General features: G+C 38.8%; 1 protein-coding gene across 2 annotated transcripts in view; it reads left to right on the top strand.

Moving 5' to 3' along the window:
- Positions 1–8941, top strand: part of Ptpdc1 (protein tyrosine phosphatase domain containing 1) — a 73175-nt gene extending 64234 nt beyond the window's left edge. For both annotated transcript variants that reach the window (XM_046457761.2, XM_058583448.1), the window contains 3 exons: positions 2029–2214; positions 4748–4858; positions 6911–8941. In XM_046457761.2, the coding sequence (XP_046313717.1) occupies positions 2029–2214; positions 4748–4858; positions 6911–7030 (417 nt within the window). In that variant the 3' untranslated portion in view covers positions 7031–8941. The remainder of the gene's footprint in view (positions 1–2028; positions 2215–4747; positions 4859–6910) is intronic.
- The last annotated feature ends 14915 nt before the right edge of the window (positions 8942–23856 follow it).

The following is a 23856-nucleotide window of genomic DNA, read 5'->3' as shown; positions in this document are numbered from 1 at the left end:
TGGACACAAGACCTTTTATTTATTTATTTGTTTATTTTTATGTGGTACTGAGGATTGAACCCAGGGCCTCGTACATGCTAGGCCAAAACCCCAATTCCTTGTCTTATTACAATATTAATTAAAGAAAACATGTAAATTTCTACGAGTTCTAGTATCTCTTCAGATGCAGAGGCATGAAAATTAATTTTGAAGCTATGTGAGGGGAGAGAATTTTGATAAAATTTCATCTTTGCCTAACAAATAGTTAAATGTATTATTTTCTTCCAAGATGAATTGTTTTCTTTATTTTATACTGCAAACTGAAAAACTCTTCCATTCAATCCGTAAGCATTTCCTGCTTACGTGTGTTACTGTGTCAAGAGTTAATAAGCAAGAGAGTCTTCCATTTTAGGTAAAGAATGTGGCGCCCCCACCACTGGGGGGCCAAATGCCCGTGTGAGCTACACCTGTACTGATGAGGTCAGGACTTGGTTTGGGCAGACTATTTCAGCAAGTAATATGTACAAAAAGCATTTTCTAGAGGTGAACATAAACCTTTGAGATAATTCCCCTCCCCCATCTTTTTTCCTTTTTAGACTTTATTTTGGGTCTTTCCGTAATTTAAAAAAATTAGTTACATTCTGGAAAAAAGAAACATTATTTGAATAGTATACTGCTACCTGTGCCTATAATAGGCCATTTCATGTATATTAGTGCATGTGATTTTCACATAAATCCTATGAGGCAAATGATATTATTTATAGATTCCTTGTTAATCTTATGAATTCAGTGTCACAGGTGAGGAAATTAGGGGTCATAGAGGTTAAGTGACTTGCTCAAAGTTGTATGGCTTGAGAACAGAGAGTGATGATGGGTGCAGCCACGTGTGTAATATTTTCCATTATATCCTTATGTCTTCCTCCCCCTACCGGAAAGCCTGTGGGAGGCTGGTAAAGTAATCATTTCCCTGAGAAGGCTCGTGGGTAGAATCAGTTCTGTCCAGCTTGTTTCCTCATGAGCTGCATAAAACTGAATCAAAAGCTACTGTTATATACATGATCTGTGGGATGGCAAGGAATGCAGACAACTAAATGTATTGGTTTATTTAAAAGATAATAAAGAAAAACCCAGTACCGGAGAGTCTCTGTGGCACAGCAGGCACAGCTGGAGTGAGGCAGATGAGGTGGAACACCTCCTCTACCATCTTCCAGCTTTGCAGCTCCCAGGCAAGTTCCTTCATCTCTTACTTGTATCTGTGAGTAGCCTCCCTGTGGAATTGCTGTGAAAATCAGAGATAAGTCAAGTATTATGGTTCATGTTCATAGTTAGTAGGCTGCAAATATCAGATGGGTGAAAATGGGTAAATTATTAACACTATTACTGCAAAACTACATTTGATTTACTAAAACATAAGTGTGATCCCCATCAGAAATTAGTTCAAATTCTATTTCACTTTTACCCAGCCCTCTGTGAGGTCAAGTTTTAAAATCTCAAGCTCAAGTTGTCTCCAGGTATTTGTAGTATTAGCAGGGCTGCCTAGTTTATATTCACTGTAGAAAACTCCAGGATGCATAGCTTGTTGTTTGGTAAATTTTACATAGAATTCTAAAACTAAATACATATTTCACACTTAACCAACTTGCATTCACTCTGAAGTCTTAAGCAAAAGCTTTGCCTGAGATCCCGGGTTAATTTTCAAATGGCCCCTTATTTTTTCTTTTTCATCTACCATTCTGCTTCCTTGCAATCAGTACTCTGTTTTGTTCATATGAAAAGGAAGGCTCCGTCTTCCTGAACTGCCTGTGTGGTCAGCCCCAGCACGTATGAGGCAGGCTGTGACCTCCACAGAGAGAGACTGAGGCTTCAAGAAGTTCCCTAAGTTACCTCAGTGCCTCCACCTGGATGTGTAGGGGCCGGGGGGTGATCCTAGATCGCACCCCAGAGCCTGAGCCTTTACTCTCCTGAGCAGCCTGTGCATCCATGTCAGCCCACGCACCTTTCTTCCTTGTCTCTGTGTCTGTCTCTATCTTTCTTTCTCTTCCTTTTTAGAAAGAACTAAATTCCCGAGATGGAGCTTGGGAAAGAATATGTGGTGAGAGAGATCCTTTCATCCTATGTGGTTTGATGTGGTCTTGGGTGGAGCAACTAAAGGAGCCTGTAATCACCAAAGAGGATGTGGACATGTTGGTTGACAGACAAGCAGATGCTGCCGAAGCCCTGTTCTTATTAGAGAAGGTAAAGTCGCTGCTGGACCAGCTAATGAGTTTCACAGGCTAAAAAAATCCATTACAAAAGGCGAACTCATATAAAATCTCATAGCTAGGTCTAAATTAATAGTTGTTCTAAGGTAAGAGAAGAAACTGAAGACTGAGGATGTAGCTCAGTGCTTGCCTAGTGTGTGCAAGGTCCTGGGTTTCAGCCCTAGCACTGCAAAAAAAGAGAGAGAGAGAAAAAATTAATCTATAGCATAAATGTTTAGAAAATACAAAAAAATAAAATGGAAAAATGTCCATAATCCTAGAAGAGTCATTAAATATTTTCAAATCTTTTATCATACTTATTTTGATTTAATAAAAATTTTAAAAAATATTTTTTGGCTATCAATGGACCGTTATTTTTTAGTTATTTATATGCGGTGCTAAGAATTGAACCCAGTACCTCACACATGCTAGGCAAGCGTTCTACCATTGAGCTACAACCCCAGCCCACAATAAAAATTATTTTAACATACAATTTTATATTTAATTTTTGCTTAAAAGTATACAAGTAGTATAAGCTTCTCATAAAAATTGGCTGCAGTGGATGTGTGGGGTTCTCAATCAGGGATATGTCATTAACCCCCTTTTCACAGCTGGGCATCTGTTTTGACTTATGTAGTATGAACATGTATATGTGAAAACTATGAAGTAGGTTGGAATATACACCCCTTTGTATTTTTAAAAAGGGGTGTTATATATATATATTCACACATATGCATATATATATATATATATATATATATATATATATATATAATTTATATATTATAAAATGTAGAAGAATGTAGAATGAAAAGAAACTAGTTGTAGTGGTTGCATTCAGGGAAGGACACTAGGGGACAGTGGATCTGGGAAGGAAGGGAAACTTTTCATTTACAATACTTTCATACAATTTAGTATTTTAAACAATATAAAGATACTGTTAAAAATAAGTTTTTGTTTCAGAAAACAATGTTATCCCATAACAACCTTGAGTTACTTTTGGTGCAATGTCTCATTGTTTTCAGAATGTCTCATTGTTTCCAAATCTACACACACACAGAGGTACCCTCACAAACATGCATGCACACAGAGACAGCACACAGTTGTGTGATGCAAATCTTTTAAGAAAAGATTTTTCCTGTATCTGGAGTCCTTTTCTTAGGGTATTTTTGTTTGTTTGTTTGTTTGTTCCTTTTTTTTTTTTTCCAGTAGTTAAATTTCAGAGATAAAACAGGAGAGGGAGACAGGAGATGAACCTTTGTGGGGCAGCTGTGGGCCAAGCCCTTCAGGATGTCATTGTCTTGGCTCTTCTGTTCATCTTGATAGTGCTTGGAGATAGAGGACTCCCCTTACAAACAAGGCAAGGTGGAGCAGCTTGCTAAGGATCCTGGCAGGTGTCACAGCAGGATTCAGACTCAGGTCTCCTTGGCACAAACCCATGCAAGCTCTGCCAGTCAAGCTCTGTCACACCTGTTTTATCATAATTCACCCAGCTCCTGTGTAGAACATTTACATTCTTTCAGGTTCTTTATTTCATAAGTATCACTGAATTGATAATTTCTGTTTGCAGGTTTTTCTGTATTTCATATTTTGCTCTTAGATTTCTAGAAGTTGAAATTGGTGGGTTACTACTTGGATATGTATTGTTCAGGTGATGGAACATCTCCCAGCTGTCAAGTCAATGGACCCATCCTTATAAGTCTCACCTCCTCAGGCTGGGGGCTGTCTCCCTAAGTACGGCTTCAAGGGGCTGGCCTCTCACTTTCTGCATCTGCCAACCTCTTCCTGAAGCATCTGCAACAGGCTGGACACACAGGTACTAATTGCCTGGTGCCAACTGATTAGTGCACAGGTCACCATGATGTGTCAGCATCTACTAGCCAAACCGAAATGATTGTATCCAGAAACAGCAGGAAGGAAAAAAATCTATTCAGTACACTGCAGGAGAAACATTTGTTTTCTGCACTGATCTTCAGTTGTACTTTTGTACAGTAGCTAACTAGCTTTGCTAACGTACCCTGAAAGGTTTTCAGATTATATTAATACATAACAGTAAATACTTGGTAGATGCTTTTTTTTTTTTTTTTGTATTTTGCCCTTTTTTTTTAGTTGTAGTTGGACAAAATACCTTTATTTTATTTTTGAGAATTGAATTGAGGATCGAACCCAGGGCCTCGCACATGCTAGGTGAGCACACTACCACTGAGCCACAACTCCAGCCCCTCCTGGTAGATACTTAGTTAATCACTTGAGATTGATTGTTGGGTCACAAACCAATTGCTCACTTTATGATTGTTTTTTGAGTTGACTTGTTGAGGCTTTTTTTTTTCCTTTGGTACCAGGGATTGAACCCAGGGCTCTCAAACACTGAGCTACATCCCTAGCCCTTTTTTAAATATCTTATGAGACAGGGTCTCTCTAAGTTGCTTAGAGCCTCGCTAAGTTAGAGAGGCTGGCTTTAAACTCACAATCCTCCTGTTTGCAGCATTTTTCAAACAACTTTTTGTTTTCAATTTCTGCAAATGCAGGGACAGCACCAGACTATCCTTTGCGTGTTGCATTGTCTAGTGAACCTGCAGACAATTCCCATGGAAGTGGAGGAAGCTTGCCTTGCCCATGCCATTAAGGCTTTCACTAAGGTGAGTCCAACTCTTCCCACCCCTTTTCCACACTACAAATCAGCATCATCTTTGTAGATTAGGAATCCAGAAGTCACCTTCCTCCTCTAATATAAACTGTCTAGCTGTGTTTCCCCTTAATGGAAATGTGTTTGGCATTTCTATAAGTAGTTACAGAGTTGGAGCCAAAAAAATTAAAGTTTTCAATGATATTAGGAAAAGCTAACTGGGGCTTTTTTGAAAGAGATTATTGGAACAAAGAGCTTTTATATAGAAGAAAGGAGAAACAATCGGGCATTAAGTATTTTTAAGTCATGTGCCTATTAGGAGTCAGAGAACTTTTTCTTGTTGAGCCAGTTCTACCTTGGGTTTAAACAAGAAACCATCTATTGAGAATTAAACATCAACATACCTGATTCAGTACTATGTCCTGATTGGCAAATCCTAAGCTAAGATTCAAAAAAAATATTTCCTTTCTGTGTACATCCTTTTGGCTTGCAGCCAGGTTCATGCCACGAGAGAACAGTACCCTCGCCCCTTTGCATAATTTGTTTGTTATCTGTCACATATGGTATGAAAATGTCATTAAACAGAAAACTCAGCTTTTGAATGATAACATCTGTGGTAAGCATTGATGATACGAGCACTTACTACTTGTACTCATTCATACATTGTGAACATTCTTCATTTTTTTTTAAAGAGAGAGAGAGAGAGAGATTTTTTAATATTTATTTTTTAGTTTTCAGTGGACACAACATCCTTATTTTTTATTTTTATGTGGTGCTGAGGATCGAACCCAGCACCCCAAGCATGCCAGGTGAGTATGCTACCACTTGAGCCACATCCCCAGCCCACATTCTTCATTTTTAATATTTGTCCAATTGCCTTCCCTTCAGCTCTTTCTAAAGTGATATCCTTGTTGCTGGCTCCCTTGTTCCTTCTCGGAGTTTTATGGCACTAAGCACTCAACATACTTGCAGTCTGTTTTCCGCAACTCACGTGGTCCTTTACATCCGTGTGCACTTTGGTAGCCAGAAGATCTGCCCATTCGTGGGAAAAGGGTTATAGTTTGATGTTGAAGAAAGTAAACAAGTTAAACTGTCATTAGTGCTCATAAGGAATTTTTGCAAATAGGATAGATACTATAGTGGCCTTTCAGAAAGCAGGAGGAATTCTTTTAAGCTTCACTTCTTCTGCCCATGTCCATGACTGGCAGGCAAGTAGGATAGATCCTCTGCAGTTGTAGAATTTATCTGAGAAGTGATTCCAGAAGGAGAGAATCTATGAGCCTGAAATCCTAACTCTCTGTGGATCACACATTACTTTGAGAATGGTACAGGGGCCCTTGCTCTGGTTCTCAGCCCTTCCATCATTCCTACATCCTCATCTTTGGGTTTTTTTCTTAATCCAAAATATGGTAAATCTTGGCAAAGAATCCAAGAATGTTTACATAGTTGCTTCCTAGCAAGGAGAAAGAAAACTAACTCTTTCTGAGGTTTTTATATGTACAGAATACATACTAGATACTCACAGGTACCACGTTTCACTTATTCTCACAAAAATCCTAAGACATGGGGTATTTTGGTCTCTATTTTGTGGAGGAGGAAATTGAAGCCCCGAGAAGTTCGGTATGAATGGGGCTACATAGCTGGCAGGTGGAGAGCTACACTGAGGTCACCCTGACTCTCGTCCATAGTGGCTATAGGGCCTCGGAGCACACACTTACCACTGATGTGCTTTGTTTAGTAGAGGAGACTTCCTTACAGCATCAGCAATTAGCTCTAAATTAAAAATGCACTTCACATTCACTGGTTTCTTCATGACTTTGGTGTATGTGATTAAACAAATATCCAGGCACGAGATTAATTTTTGAGTTTTCACTCATAGTTTGGTATTGACACAATTAACACAGTTCTAATATAGTCTATCAATTAAAATGTGAAATTTATTATGTGTATTTTTTAAAAAATATATACAATTTTGTTTATATAGTGTTAATATTTTTCTACCCCATTTTTTCTCCCCAAATTGTTTATGTTGTAGTGACTGAATAGAAATTTTCTTTGCCACCAGGTTAATTTTGATTCTGAAAATGGACCAATAGTTTACAACACTCTGAGGAAAATATTTAAGCACATTTTGGAAGAAAAAAGAAAAATGGCAAAGGACAGCACCAACCCAGGCCTCCTGTGAAGCTGAATTTTTTCTCATGATGAATATTTTAGATCTAAAGATCAAGATAGCATTTCTGTTCATATGTGAATAAGCTGAAGTTTTTCTCATAGCACTTTATTTTGAATGTTGTTGGCTTGTGCTAAGAATGATTATTCTTATTTGGAGCAATTATTTATTTTAAAATATCCTTGAGCTACATCTTAGTCTTGAAAAATTGCCATAAAGTCGGTGCCACCTTCTTTTATTTATTTGGCTGAATTGATATTGTTGTGTTAACATTTTAAGTATGTGTGTTTACATCCTTAATTCTTTTTGACATTTTGGGAAAAAGTAACTCCTCTTTCCAAAACATTTATTTTCCTGATGGAACTTTTCCTAGAAATTTTACCATATAGATAATTTTAGTCATAAAACCTCACTGTGTATGCATCACCCTGGACACATGACCTAAGAAAAGTCACCAAGTGTCTTAAACTGTTTTATATTTGTTACTAAGGAGGCTATTAATACATTTTTAAAGGACTTTTTAAAACTTTGTTTGAAATTTCCTGGTTTTTCTTTTTATAAATGTGTCAAAGAGTTTCAAAGTGTATTATTTTTCAAAGCAATTTAGTTTTACTTTAGTGGATAGACTGTGAAGTGACTGTGATTTTTTTACTTGTAGAAAGTGGGCTTGCCCTTTGTTGGGCTCCCAAATAACCTCTCAGCCTTGGCCGTCGCAGGAAGCAGGAGCAATTCTCAACACACCAGGCCTTATTCCCACTCCCTGAGTTCCTGCTGAGCCAAATTACACTTCACAGAGGAAGTGGGATCAGAGTGGGCAGTGTGGGAAGTTTCTAAGGAGTAGGACTTGCCTTTGTCCTCCTAGGGACTCCACAGAAAGCACAGTCGTGCTGGGGCAGGGCTCCATGCCAGCCCTGCTCTCTCCAGTTCCAACAACCTCTCTGCAAAGGCGACTCAGAGCCAGAAGCGGTCAGGGCTGGGCCGGCCTGCTTGTGCTAATACCCCATCCACACAGACAATGGCCCAGCACAGGCCCCACACTCCCAAATGGTGTGTGGCTTTCACAGGCCCACTTGTCTCAGGCCTCTGTCTTTGGCCGCTTTTTTACTATGAGAATTACCGTTTTGAAATTGAATTTGATCCCAGGTTGCATTCACCCTAACTGGCTTCAGATAAGAAAGGGTGACTGCCCAAACTCATGTCTTATAGGCCAAACTATCAATCAGCACTTAAAGCCATAATTTTTATTTAAATTAAATTAATATATGGGAGTAGAAAAGGCCAAGCCATGGAAAGGATGTTAATTTTTTGAGCAAAAGTCATATTAATCAGACCAATTTCAAACTAAAGAATCTACTACTTAATTTTCAAGATGGAATTTCAGGGGAAGCAAGACTAATTTAAAATGAATGAAATTTCTCTAGCTCCTTCATTTCTGAATTATGGGTCTAGCACATCAGAAAATATTTTAGTTATTATCAGTCTCACTAACTCCAATGGCAAAGGCTAGCTGTGGTCTTCTTCCATACTGTTTGAATTTTCTTAGGAAATCAAATTCAACAGCCATTGACAAACCGGCTTGCCCACTCCTGAAATGTCCCATGTTGCAAGTGCCTACCCTTGGAAAGAAGGAAAGGAAGCAATCGCATTTTATCCAGAGTTACATTATAAAAATAAGATTTTTACCAAAAAAATGCTTGTCCTTGCCTCCATCAACCTCAGTGGGCAAGTGACACCACAGCGCTTTTTTTCGTGTCGTTTTTTGACCAAAAAAAACAGCTATTTGCCTGTGTGTCCAAAGTACTTGTTTCAAATTATTGAATAGTCATGTTTTGACCACAGCACTGCACATCTGGAAATCCAGGTACACTAGCTATGTACAAGTGTTGTATTTATTTGAATAAAAGTGAAAAGAAAAACCCATAACCTCGTCTTGTATTTCTTTACCTTGACGCTCCTTGGCATCACGCATACCCTAACCATAAAGACAAGGTTTTACCCTTCCATTATCTGATAGGCAGATTGAGTTGTAGACGGAGCAGTCAGCTAGCCAAACTCTAGTTAGTCCCAACTCCATCTTGTAGTTGGTTCACAATGACCAAGGATGGAGGGTGAAATCTAAAAGGAATGGTTGAGGGAAATCTCCAGGCTAATAAAATTCCTGCCTTCCTGTATTTGAATGGATGAGGAGTTCTTTTTAGCCCAAAGGATAGAAATCTCACATATTGGGAGAAGTTTTAACATTGTAAAATTCAGCTTAACAGAAATCAGAAGGTTGAGAGCACATACACATTAGGAACTTACTACATAGGCCAACCACATGAAGTACCTCAATTCTCTTGATACACTTTGACAAAGGCATTATTCATATTTATATGATAAAAGGCATCAAGTCTCATGGACACCCACTACCCCCTCCTCCCTGCTCGTGCTGCCTGCCTATTCAGCTTTTAATCAGGAGCAGCTGCCCAACCCAGAGCACCCACAGGGTCCTCAAAGTCCCTTCAAGCACTTGATTCAATGATGGCATTAGAGAGTACCTATTATCCGTAACTGGGGTGGAAACTGGACACATCTTCTGTTCTAGGGAAATGCTGAGCCAGCTCTGTTTCTAATGTGTGAAGGTCTCTGGCATGTTGCATTTAGAGGTAAGTGATTCCTTTACCACTTGGTTTTTCCTACTTCGGTGAACTTGCTGATGCCTGTTGGGAGGAATTGCTTCTGGTGGCAGAGCTTCATTTATTTGCATAACTCACAAATATGCTGATTTTTACTTCATCATGTTTTCAACCAGCTTCCCAGTTTTATGAGTATGTGCTGTGCCACTAGATTTCATGAAAATAGTCTTAGATATTTTCTATTTTATTGAATAGTCATGTTTTGACCACACTCATAAAAGTGTCTCCATTTTCTCTTAAATGGAGAATGCTTGCTGATAAGCTTGGATGCCATTTCAGACTATTGTCTAAGATGTCTAAAAGGATATTTAGGGGCAGTGTGTTATAGACAGAGTGCATGCCCTAATTTCTTGACATCTCAACCCCCCCAAATGATGTTAAGCGTTGATTAAAAGTGATTAAAAGGGTTTTCTCATAGGACCCTTGTTCCAAATTAGCAGAGCAGGTAAATCAAGAATAATATTTCTTTGTGCTTTTTGTTTTTATGAATGTGGCCCAAGATTAGCACATTACCTTCAGGAATCCTCTCAGTGCTAGATGGCTGAAAATTGTTTACAGAAACAAAGTGGCCAGAAAGAAATTCAACAAAATCCTGCTCCTTGATGCTGTTATTATTTTTTAAATATGCTTTTAGGCATAAGTTGATCTCCAGTTAGCCCACTGCTGACAATAAAACCAATGTATAAATAAGCACAATGGACTCAGTAGTAGGACTTGAGGAGTCTTCATTCTAAGTCATCCAATCACTAAAAATAATATCCCAATAAGATTTAGATGTCACAACACCTTTTGTACTTAAAAAATTTCATGAACCCACTACAATTTATACAGTGAGAGAAGGTTGTTAAACCTTTGCCTCTTTCTTGATTAAAAGGAAAAGATGTCTTATCCTTAAGCTATCCTGTTTGGGGGTGACATATTTTTAGGATGGATTCTTACCTGACCATTAGATTGCAGTTTTTCACAATATCATTGGGGTTTTTGTTGGTGGTGGTGGTGGTTTTTTTTTTTTTTATTTTTTAATTTTTAGTTTTAGGTGGACACAATATATTTTTATGTGGTGCTGAGAATCGAACCCAGTGCCTCACACATGCTAGGCAAGCGTGCTACCACTTGAGCCCATTCCCAGCCTGACCATTGGGTTTTGATTTAATGAATTGCTTTATTATTTTCTTTCTCTTCTTAAAAATAAACAAGCTTCATTAGGCGTGGACATACCTGTAATCCCAGTGGCTCTGGAGGCTGAGGAAGGAGGATCTCAAGTTGAAAGCCAGCCTCAGCAACTTAGCAAGGCCCTAAGCAACCTAGCAAGACTCTGTCTCAAAAAATAAAAAGGGCTGGGGTTCTGGCTCAGTGGTTCAATGCCCTGTTACCAAAAATAAATGAATCAATAAGCAGACTTTGATTTAGACTGGTCCATATTTAATTTTCATAGGTAACAAGAAATTGCCAAATAATTGGCCATTTCATATGGTTCACCTAATATTAAACTTAATGTTCCTGAGCCTGGTGGATGACATTTCCTAAAGTTTGATAAGGTCATGATTAGATCAGTTATTTTCCAACAGATCCTGTATGCTCACAGATTTCCAACACAAATTTCAGAGAGCATTACGAAGCTTACATTCTCTCAGCTACAGATTTGTGTTTCCTGTGTGCTCGGGCCTAGGCTGATGCTGGGGAGACATAGGAATTGTTTAGTCACCCATTCATCCCCCTGTCTAGGAGCCAAGCTCCTGTGGTCTGAATGTGCCCCCAAAATTCATGTGTTAGATACTCAGTCCCCAAGGTAACAACAGGGGTGACCTTTTGGAAGGTGTTTAGATCATGAGAACTCCACCATGAACTAATGCCATCACAAAAGGCCTAATAGAGGGAGTGTGGTCATTTTTTGCTCTCTGCCATGTGGAGATACAGTATTCCTCCTCTCCAGAGGACAGCATTCAGTGAACCATCTTGGTAACAGACAGCCCTTGCCAGATACCAGCATCTTGATCTTGACCTTGCAGACTTGAGAATTGTGAGTAATAAATTTCTGTTTGTTATAAATTGCTCAGTTTCAGGTATTCTGTTATAGTGGTACAAAATGAATTAAGACAGAAATTGGTCCCAGGTGAGTGGGGTGTTGCAATAACAAGTACCAAAACCAAAGCAGCTTTGGGTCTAGGTAATGGGTAGAATGCAGAGCAGTTTAGAAGTGAATGCTAGGAAGGAAAAAAGAAAGAAAAAGAGGAAGGGAGGGAGTAAAAGAGTGAAAGAAAGAGGAAGGAAGGAAAAGAAAAGGAAAGAAAGGAGTAGCAGAATTTGAATTCTGTAGACAGCATTTGTTTGAAACAATTCTGGTAAGGGCTTAGGAGAAACACGGTAGCCTCATTTTTAGATATTATTGTAGTGGTTGTGATCAGAATGTTGGTAGAAATATGAACAGTTAAGATCATTCTGATGAAGTCTTAAATGGAAATGAGGAATATCTTATTGAAAACAAGGAGAAAGGCCATCCTTGCAACAAAGTATCAAAGAACTTGGCAGAATTATATCTATGTCCTAGGTCTACTTTGTAGAAGGCAGATTTAAAGAAAGATGAACTAGAATATTTGGCAGAAGAAATTTCTAAGCAAAGTATTCAGGCTGCTGTGTGGCATAATTGTTTATGAAAAAAAGAAATGACTTAAGGACAGAATTCCTAATGAAAAGGGAAGCAGAAAGCAAAGATTTGCAAAACCAACAGCCTGACTGTGTAATGATTGAGAGAAGACCAAGGGTGTGGCCAAGTAGCCCTTTGATAAGGAGATTATGGTCAGAAGGAAGACAGGTGCTGGGGCTGTAGCTCATTGGTGGAGCGCTTGCCTAGCATGTGTGAGGCACTGGGTTCGATTCTCAGCATCACATAAAAATAAATAAATAAAATAAAGTTATGTGTCCACCTACAGCTAAAATAAAAATATTAAAAAAAAAAAGCAAAGGGAGACCAGGTGGTGCACAGGCCTTTGGCAAGATCTTGTCTCTAAATAAAACATAAAAAGGGCTGGGTGTGTAGCTCAGTGGTGGAGTCCCCATGGATTCATTACTCCTACTGCAGGGAAAAAAAAAAAAAAAAGCTGGGTGGGGGAAGCATTTCCAAGATCTTTCTGGCAGCCATGCCTGTCAGTGGCCCAGAGTACTAGAGCCTTGGGGATAGAACAGTTTCAGGAAGGTGACCAGGATGCCTGGAGGACTTTGAGGCATGCTGCCCAAGGTCACCTCAGGTCTCTGCTGCTCACGTTCCAGCACAGAGCTCTTCATCCACCTGGTTAGGATCGAGCGGGCTCCAGTGCTGCTAGGCCATTGCTCAAGAAGGCCCAAGCCGTGAACTTCTGCAGGGTTCACCGTGGGGCTGATTCTGCAGGCCCACAGAATGTAAGGTGTGGGGGCGTGGCTTCCAAAAGATGCTTCAGAGAGCCTCCAGGCCTGGTAAAGACCTGCTACAGGGCCAGAGCCACCGCAGTATCCCTATTAGGAACATGTATAATGGAATTGTGGGAGCAAGGCTGTCCATGAAACCTATAAGAGCTACCAGCCACCAGCTGGGAGAGCTGCAGGCATGGGCTGAGCACAGTAAGGACATGGGGTGGACTGTCTGGCCTTGGGGAACCAATACTTACCCCAGTGTGTCTAGAAAGCAGGATATGGAGTCTAGATTATTCTCAAGCCTCATAATTGAATATTGTTTATCTGTTGGTTTGGATTTATTTGGTTCCTATTACTCTTTCTTTCTTTCCTCTTGCTCCCTTTTTGGAATGGGAATATGTATCCAATGCATTTCCCACCACTGTGGTTTGGAAATACATAACCTAGATTTCATGGGCTCACAGCTGGAGAGCAGTTTGCCTCAGGATGAATTGTACTTTGAGTCTCACCTCTACCTGATTTAGATAAGACTATAAACATTACTTTCAAGTTAATGCTGTAATGAGTTAAGACTCTTAAGGCTATTGGGATCTGATTGGGGAGTCAGGGTGGGATGGAATGGTATGAATGTTTGTGTTCCTGAAATTTCAGATTTGGAAAATTAATCCCCAATGCAACAGTGTAGGTGGAGCCCTTTAGGAGATGTTTTGGTCATGAGGACTCTGCCCTTGTGAATGGATTACTGTTGTTATGATAGAAGCTTCACACAGGGAGTTTAGTCTTTCTTTTGGTCCATTCACCTTCTGTCATGTGAGGACATGTTCCTCCCCCCCACACACACACACACACAGGAGGCAGTGTCCAAGGCACTGCCTTGGAAGCAAAGAGAAGTTCTTACCTGAGGCCAGCACCTTGATCTTGGCCCTCTCAGCCTTCAGAATTGTGAGAAATGTTGTTTATGAGCTACCCCATCTCAGATATTCTGTTACAGAAGCACAAAATGGTCTAAGACATAGGTTTAGTGTATCTGCCTATTCAGGAATAGCTGGAATTACAGGTATGCATCACCAGGCCCAATTCCCCGTACTATCTTGAATAAATGTAGTAAAAGTAAGCATTCTCGCCTTCTTCCTGATCTTAGAGGAAAGCTTTCAGTCTTTCCCCGTCAAGTATGATGTTTGCTATGGGGTTTTCATGTATAGATTTTATTTTATCAAGATAGTTTCCTTCTATTCCTAGTTATTTTAGTGTTTTTATGATTAAAGAGTGTCAAATTTTCTCAAATAGTTTTCCCTTCATTGATTGAAATGGCCATGTGGGATTTCCCCCCTTCGTTCTGTAATGTGGTATATTTTGTATTTTGTTGATATGTGTTTTGTCTGTTTGTGGTGCTGGGGACTGAACCCAGGGCCTTATGCATGCGAGGCAACCACTCTACCAACTGAGCTACATCCCCAGCCCTGTTGATAAGTTTTTTTTAATGTTGAACCATCCTTGCATTTCTGGAATAAAATCCATTTGGTCATGGTGAATAATCCTTTTTAATGCTGCTGAATTCAGTGTGATAGTATATTTTTTGAGGATAATTTCATAAATGTTCTTAAGTAAATACCTAATTAAAGAATAGTTAAAAGGAGTTCTCTAAACAAAATCAAATGATACCAGAACACCTGGAACTTCTGAAAAGAAAAAGAACATTGGGATGAGTGAATATGATGGACTGTCCTCATAATAAATATAATATTAAATCATACTCAATGGTTAAGGTAAAAGTTATAACACTCTCTGATGTGGTGTTTAATGTCTATAAATGAAATACCTAAGCCAATTATATTTAAAAACTAGGGAGGAGCCAGCTGCGTGGTGCTTGCCTATAATCCTAGCAACTCAGGAGACTGAGGCAGGAGGAGGGCAAGTTTGAGGCCAGCCTGGGCAATTTAGTCAGACCCTGTCTCAAATTAAAAAATAATAATAATAATAATAATAATAATTTTGGCACACAGGATTGAACCCAGGGGTGCTTAACCACTGAACTACATCCCCAGCCCTTTTTATTTTTAATTTTTTTTTTTTTGATACAAGGCCTTTCTAAGTTGCTGAAGCTGGCCTTGAACTGTGATCATCCTGCCTCAGCCTCCTAAGTCTCTAGGGTTACGGCCATGTGCCACTGTACCTGGCTTCAGAATAAATTTTTTAAAAAAGGGATGAGGATGTAACTCAGTGGTAGAGCACCTCTGAGTTCAATCCCCAGTTTAAAAAAAAAAAAAAAAAAAACTCTAGGGAAGGCATGGGGACATTATGGAAGTAAGATTTTTCCGATTCATTCAAAATAGTTAAACATCAATACCCATTGACTGTTCTGAATTACATTTAAATATATGTAAGACCTAGCGCAATCACTAGGAAAGTGATACACTCAAACCAAATATGTCAAGATGGAATTTTACATTTTCCTTGAACACAAGAAATTAAGAAAGGAAACAGAGGAATGAGAAACACAGAAAGCAAGCAGAACACACATAATAAAAATGCTACCGAAAACTGGGCACGGTGGCGCCTGCCTGTAACCCCAGCAGCTCAGGAGGCTGAGGCAGGAGGACCATCACTTCAAAGCCAGCTTCAGCAACAGCAAGGCACTGCACAACTCAGTGAGACCTTGTCTCTAAATAAAATACAGAATAGGCAAAATAGGGCCAGGGATGTGACTCAGTGGTCGAGTGCCCCTGAGATCAATTCCCCATACCCTCCCATAAAAAACTACTAAGCTGTAATATACCAATAATTAAATTCAAATGATGTAAAAGACAAATTGGCAAAGTGGATTATTAAAGAACATTATTAACAACATGCTATCTCTAAGAATTCACTAAAACAATGTCATACCTAGATTAGAAGTAACACCATTTAAAAAACTACATCATGCAAATGCTGTAAGTGTGTGTGTGTGTGTGTGTGTTAGTGTGTGTTACCAGGGATTAAACTCAGGGGTGCTCTACCATTGAACTACATCCCCAGCCCTTTTTATTTATTGATTTTTTAAATTTTTAAGCTAAATTGCCGAGATTGGCAATTGAACTTGCAATTCTCCTGCCTCAGCCTCCAGAGTAGCTGGGGTTACAGGTGTGCACCACTGTGTCTGGCTCAAATATTAATTTTTTTAAAAGTAGAGATTTGTATCATACAAAGTACAGTTTAGAACAAAGACAATTAGCAGACATTGCACAATGATAGAAAGATCACTTTCTCAGAGACACTACGTACAGCCAAGTAACACAGCTTCAAAATACATGAAGCAAAAACTGATATAGATAAAAGGAGAAATAGATAAGTCCACAATTTATAGCTGGAGACTTTAACATGCCACGCTCAGCATATAATAGAAGTGCTAGACAGAAAGTCAGCAAGGACACAGAACAGAAACACACACACACACACACACACACACACACACTACTGCAGCAGTCCTAACTTTATCTCAGGACCCTTTTACTCTTCTAAAACCGAAGACATTCCTCAGAGAGGTTTTGCTTATGTGCATTATTCTATTGCTATTTATATACTAAAAATTAAAACAAGTCTAAAATAGTAATTCATTTAAAAGAATGTAATGAACTCATTCGGGACTTGATAGCATAAATATCTTTATGAAAAATAACTATATATTCTAAAACAAAAAAAAAATCTGTGAGAAAAATGACATTATATACTGCAGCCTGTGGTGCTACTGGGAGGTGGTGGAACCTGTAAGATGTGACCCTAGTGGAGATATTAGGTCCCTGGAGTGTGCCTTAGAGGGGGATGTTGGGCCCCTTTTCTCTGTCTCTGTCCCTCCCTCTGCAATCTTGCTGCCATGGGATGAACAGACCTCCTCTGTCACGCACTTCCACCATGAAGCTCCGTGCTACCCTGGCACCAAGTTATGGGATCAGGCAGTAATGAACCAAAGTCTCTGAAACCATAAGCCAAAGTAACTGTCCTTCTTTAAGTTGATTTTCTCAGATATTTTGTCACAGTGATAAAAAGATGACTAACATAGCATTACTTTAAATTCTTTCCAAGTATCTTTCAGGCCTAATTTCATAGAAGACAGCTGAATTCTTATAGCCAGCTGCTTCTGCATATACTCCATACTTCATGGTGTCAAATATCACACAGCCTCTGGAAAGTTCCACTGTACATTCATGAGTGAAAATGCAGATAATATCTTAGTATTATAAGAAAAAAATTTTTAACCTTACAAGAATCTTGGAAGGGTCTCAGGACCCCCAGGGTATCCCTGACAGTATATTGGCTTTACAAATTAAGGAGATACTGCTGGAAGAACTCAATTTGATGACAAGGAAGAAATGTGGGGCAAAGGAAAGAGAAAGTCTAGTTAAAAGTAGGAAGAGGAACAGAAAGTTTGAGGCCATTTTTTTTTCATTATTTTTCAAAAACCACAGAGAAAGAAGCCCTTGAGTCATGAAGTTAGGAAAGCAGTTCTGCCCCAATTCAAGTATCATGAACAACCGTAGAGGTCCATAGTTAAATCCCATATAAAATTATTAATAGAATAAAATATTAATGGACTAATGTGTAGAAGTAACATCCCTATAAACATGGAAAATATGCCAGAAATATGTGCTCATAAAGTAAAGACAATACCTAACATTTCAAAATGAGCTTTTAAAAAAACATGAAATTATATAAGCAAGGCAAAATTTAGAATTTGAAAGATTCAGAAACGAATTGATTTAATAAAAGGAAGATATGAAAAAAGATGATGAGTTCAAGAGAAAAATTAGAAAGGGGAAAACTTTCAGAAACTAAAGAGTAAACTACATGAAACACAAGAGCAAATAAGTCTCTGAAAAAACTTTGAAGGAGGAAAACAAACTAAATTTTTAAAAATAGGGATTTAAGACATTATAGAAAAACGTAATAGATATAGAAGATAGGAAATGAATATTCAACATAAATACAAGAGGAACATCCAAAAAAGAAAAACTGATGGGAAAAGTAAATATTTTTAAATAAAGCAAAACCAAACAAACAAACAAACAAAAACCACCCTAATTCAGTAAAAGAAAACTCTATCCTGGAAAGTCCTGTTTACACAGGAAAATCAACCCAGCTGACCGACAACATGAAATGTTCTAGTATAATTGTTGGATTTTAAAGGGAAAATAAAAACTTCTTTGGACCATCAGAAAGACCAAGACATTTATAAGGGAAATAAAGCCAGACTGACATCAGGCTTTTCAAAAGCACCACTGTGCGAGAAGACAGTGATTTAAGATACTCAAGTGAATACCTTGTTAGGATATTACTGTTACCCAAAGTGATCTACAGACTCAATGCTATTCCCATCAGAATTCTAATAGCATTTCTTTACATGGATCCAGCCAAAGCAACCTTACTGTATAGAGAGCACAAATTGGTACGAACATAAAATAATTCAGGAGATATTGTTTGCGTGACTCATTCCTGCAGGTCGGATCTGGCCTACACTTGTTCTTGTCTGGTGCATGAGTCAAATGAAAAGCATAAAATAAATATCCATGAGCCCATGTACATGCAAATCAATGATTGGGCAATAAATAAGTGGGGGAGATGAAATAAATCAGTACAGAAGAATTCCAAATTAATTTATATAGATAGGCCTCTCTTCCCCCTTAAATGTGGGATGTACTTAGTAACTTGCTTCCAAAAAGCAGAGTAGAGAAGTAGGCGGAAAGGGATGGTGATGGAGAGTAATTTTACAGTGAAAATATCTGAGAAACTCTGCCTCAGCTGGGTTCCTGAGGCTAACATCCTCAGGATAAGTCTTGCTGATAGCATGTATCCTCGATATGATGGGATAAGAGTGACACTTTACCTCTATGGCCTTCCTCCAAAAAAAACCCTGAATCCCAGATTATGAGAAGAACATCAGGCAATCCCAAATTAAGTAATCTTTTAAAACAACCTGGGATGTGTTCCTCAAAACTATCATGGTGACTAAGGACAAGCAAAGCGTGAGAAACAGTCATAGACCAGAGGTGACTAAGGAGACTTTTTTTTTGATGACTAAATATATTGTGACATTCTGGATTAGATTCTGGAACAGGAAAAGGACATTAAGAAAAAATGGGTAAAAGCTAAATAAAGCCTAAACTTTAATTAATAGCAATATATCAATGTTAATTTGTTAGTATTAACAAAGATACCATGGTATTATAGAGTGCTAACAATAAGGCAGTGGGGTCAAGAACATACCAGAATGCTCTGTATTGTCTTGGCAAATTTTCTGTTCACCAGAAACTACAAGAAGGAAAAAAAAAATACTGTCTTTAAGAAAGACTTTTTTTTTTTTTTTTTTGAGATAGGATCTCACTAAATTGCCTAGGCTGGCCTCAAACTTGCCATCCTCCTTCCTTAGCCTCCCAAGTACCTGGAATTACAAGCATGTGCTAAAAGGAACAATTTTAAGGTGCATTATAGTCTGGATGTTTGTATTCCCCAAAATTCATATGTTGAAGCCCTAAATCCCAATGGGACACATTTGGAGTTAGGGCCTGTGAAGAGTTAATAAAGATTAAATAAGGTCAGGTGAGTGCTAATCTACAGGGCTGGCACCTTTATAAAAAGAAGAGACACTAGACCTCTTTCCCTACAGATTGAGGACCACAACAAGATGGTGATTGTTTACAAGCCAGGGAGAACCCTCAGCAGAAACCAAACTGCCAGACCTTCATCCTGAACTTCCAGCCTCTAAAAGTGTGAAAAAATACATTTCTGTTGTCTAAGCCACCTCACCTGTGGCGTTTTGTTATGGCAGCCTGAGGTGTGTGGTTGTACTGCGTAATGTGCTCAGGACACGACAGACAATAAGATATTATGAGGGGCCGGGATTGTACCTAGCATGGGTGAGGCTCAGGGTTTGATCCTCAGCACCACATATAAGTAAATAAATAATAAAGGTACCTCAACAACTAGAAAATATTTTTTAAAAAAGATATTAGAAATTCCTGATGGTATTATACATCACAATGTATGAAATATTTGCCCAAAACTAAAACTTGAATTGCACCTCACTGTAGGTTTAACAGGTGACTGAGAACCATGTTGAAGACGACATGGGGTTGCCACCAGAGTATCCATTCTCTGGGAAACTATGCAGGACAAAGGGCCTGCTTTGTTTATTTATTTATTTTGCCATGCTGGGAATGAAACCCAGGGCCTTTCATAAGCTAGGCAATTGAGTCATATATGTTAGGGGTCCAGACTGAGATGTAATATCTGCAATTTGTTTCCAAAGCAACTAGTAGAATTAAAAAAAAAAAAGGTCTTCATAAGATCTGAAAGTAGGCAGAATTATAGATTGGCCATAAATTCTTCATTGTGAAAGATACGTGATGGATATAGAAAATTTATTATTCAATTTTCTCTATATACATTTGAAATTTTCCATAATATAAAGCTAAGAAAAAACAATGTTTTTTTAAACTTACACAAACTATATATGACCCTATCTTTCAGCCAAAATGGAATCACAGGGACTAGATTTACGTCCCTCCTAAAACAACACACACACACACACACACACACACACAATAACAGTATTTAAGGCACTTGACCTCAGGCAACAAAAGATTGATCCTTGAGAGATAGGACTAAATGTCATAAGCTGCCCAACTGCCACAGCTCACCACCTTGAGAAACTTTCTTGACAGTAATGAAGGAAAAGGAACCAAGACAGGACCTGGCTTGTTCTCTGACTTGGGGAGGTGGAGATGAGCATCTGGGGAGACCAAAGTAGCTCAACTTGACAGGGCAGAGTTCAGAGAGGAGAGAGATGCATAGGCTGAAAACCCAGAGATCTGTGGTTAAGTAAACTAAGGAAATGACCATATTAACAAATTGAGAAAAGAAAAAGTGTGTGATCCTCCTGAGAGATATAGAAAAACACTTGACAAAATCCAACCGTCATTCCTGATTTTAACAAAGTCAGGTGTGTACACTCTCACCACTCCCATCTGACACTGTATTGGAGGCTCTACCTAGAGCCCTTGGGCAAGAAAATGAAATGACAAGCCTGGAGAGAAGAAAGTAAAAACATTTTATTCTCAGACATGATTGTCCATGTAGAAAATCTGTTGGAATCTACAAAAACAAAACTATCAGAACTAAGAAATGAGCTCAGCAAAATGGAGAAATAAAACATCCATATTCAAAAGGCAGTTGTATTTCTACACACTAGCAATCCCAAACTGAAATTGAAAAGAACAATGCCATTTACCGTAGCATCAAAAATACTATACCAAGATAACATACTAAGCTTTAAAATGGCCAGAAAATATGAAGGAGCTGTTGAGTTCATTTCCTAGGGTGGCCATGAAAAATTATCACATACTTGGTGCCTTCGAACAATGGAAATCTATTCTCTCACAGTTCTGATCAAAGGTGTTGGTGGGGCTCAGGTCCTTTTAAAGGCTCTAGGGGACAATCTGTTCACCTTCTGTGGGCATCAGATGCTCCTCAGTGCTTCTTGGTGCCAAGTCTCTGCCTCTATTTTCTATCCCCCTGCCCTGTTCCTCCTCTGCATATCTCATATAAGAATAATTATTTGTGGATTTAAGGTCTATCTGGACAAGCTGGGATGATTGCCTTATCTCAAGACCCTTAACTACATCTGCAGAGAACTTTTTGTCCCCAATAAGGACACATTCTCAGATCCTGGGGATTAGGACATGGACATGTCTTTTGGGAAGGGGTATAATTAAACTTGTATACAGAAAACTACAAATATTGCTGACTGGAATTTTTAAATAGACCTCAAATAAATGGAAAGATACATCTTGTTTATGAGTCAGAGGACTTAAGATCATTAACCCCCCACACACTGGTGTATATTTCAATGCAATGCTAATCAAAATCCAAGCAGGATTTTCTAGCACAAATGAACAAGCTGATTCTAAAGTTCTTGTGGAAAGACAAAGGACCTAGAATAGCTAAAACAACAGGAGAGTTGGAGGGTAAATATTACCTGATTTCAAAAACTATTCAAAAGCTAAATCAATGTACTGATGTAAAGATAGACAAATAAATTAATGCATCAGGATAAAGTCTAGAAATAAGCCCACGCATATATGAATGCTTGATTTTTGACAAAGGCAAAGCAATGAAGAAAGGAGAGTCTTTCAACAAATGGTGTTGGAACTATTACATATTTGTATGCACCCAAAATCTTGGATCTGGATCGTCTTGTTTCATATAAGGAACTCAACTCAAAATGGGTCATAGACTTAAGTGTAAAACTCTGAAACTACAAGATCTCTGAAGAAAACAAAAGATAAATTTTGTGACCTCGGGTTAGGCAGAGATTAGTTGTATACATACAATCCATAAAGGAACAGATGGGTAAATTGGATTGAATTTAAATTTAAATGTTTGCTTTTCAAAACACTATTGAGAATGAAAAACAGAGGCTAAGGAAGACCTTTGCAAAGCATATGTCTGGCTGAGGGTCGGACTCAGGGGTAGAGTGCTTGTCTAGTGTATTAGTCAGCCTTTCCTCTCTGTGACCAAAACACCTGACAAGAACAACTTAGAAGAAGAAAAGTTAATGTGGGCTCATAGTTTCAGAGGTTCAGTCCATGGTTAGTGAAAGGTAACGGAGAATTGCAATCCCTGGGGAGAAGGCAAACATTAATCCTTTCCCAGTGGCAATGGATTCCAGAGGAAGAAGATAAGCAATGAGTGCTGGGTTCCAGATGTTTCATCCTTTCCCAGCAATAATGGGGTTTGGACTTTTATAACCTGTCTCCTGACTGCCCAAACTGACACATTCTACTGAAGTCTCCATAGATTAAGTCACTCTCATTGTAACCTAAAAAACACCAACCTCTTTTGTAACTGGTGGTCATGTTCTACCCTGAAAATGAGCCCCTCTGATGCCTGACTGATTGACTCCATGGCTTAATAAATGACATTGCAAAATCCGTTGAGGTCTGCTCCTGCCTCGGTTATTTGTGCTTACAGTTGGCTGTTTCCACAGCTCTGGACCCAAAGTGAGGCCCAACATCATGGTGGAAGGATGGTGGAGGGAAGCTGCTCTGTTCATGGCAGCCAGGAAACCAAGAGAAAAAATGGAGGGAGTCACAGGGAAGCTGAGCCCTTCCAGGTCATGTCTCCTGAAGTCACAGCCCACCTGCCTACAATTACCACTCCGTCTTTTCAAACTAGGATGGACTAATTAGGTCACACCTCTCATAATCTAATTGTTTCACCTCTGAATATTCCTGTGTTAACAAAGGGACTTTTGGGGAACACCCCAGCATCCTGTCCTGCCAAAAAAGGATTTATCTGATAAAGGATATATTTGAGTTCAGCCTGTTTTAAACCTCTCAAAACTCAGTGATATTTTTTTTACACTGTTCTTGTGGTACTGGGAATTGAATCCAGGGCCTTGCACATGTCAAAACTTAATAATCGCCAGGCGCAGTGACCCACGCGTATGATCTCAGAGGCTAGGAAGGCTGAAGCAGGAGACTCAGAGTTCAAAGGCAACTTCAGCAAAAGTGAAGGGCCAAGCACAACCCAGTGAGATCCTGTCTCTAAATAAAATTCAAAATAGGGCTGGGGATGTGGCTCAGTGGTCAAGTGCCCCTGAGTTCAATCCCCAGTACCAAAAAAAAAAAAAAAACAAAAAACTTAAAGGGGAAAAAAAAAACTATAAAAAGTGCAAACGGTTTTAATAGATCATAAAAAATATAGAGTGGAAAGTAAACATCTGAAAAGATGCTAAGTATTAGT

Source organism: Marmota monax, unplaced genomic scaffold, assembly GCF_021218885.2.
Source record: "Marmota monax isolate L192 unplaced genomic scaffold, Marmota_monax_Labrador192_F-V1.1 WCK01_AAM20220418_F8-fsc00231, whole genome shotgun sequence".
Classification (NCBI taxonomy): Eukaryota; Metazoa; Chordata; class Mammalia; order Rodentia; family Sciuridae; genus Marmota; species Marmota monax.
This window is presented reverse-complemented; position numbering and strand designations above follow the sequence as displayed.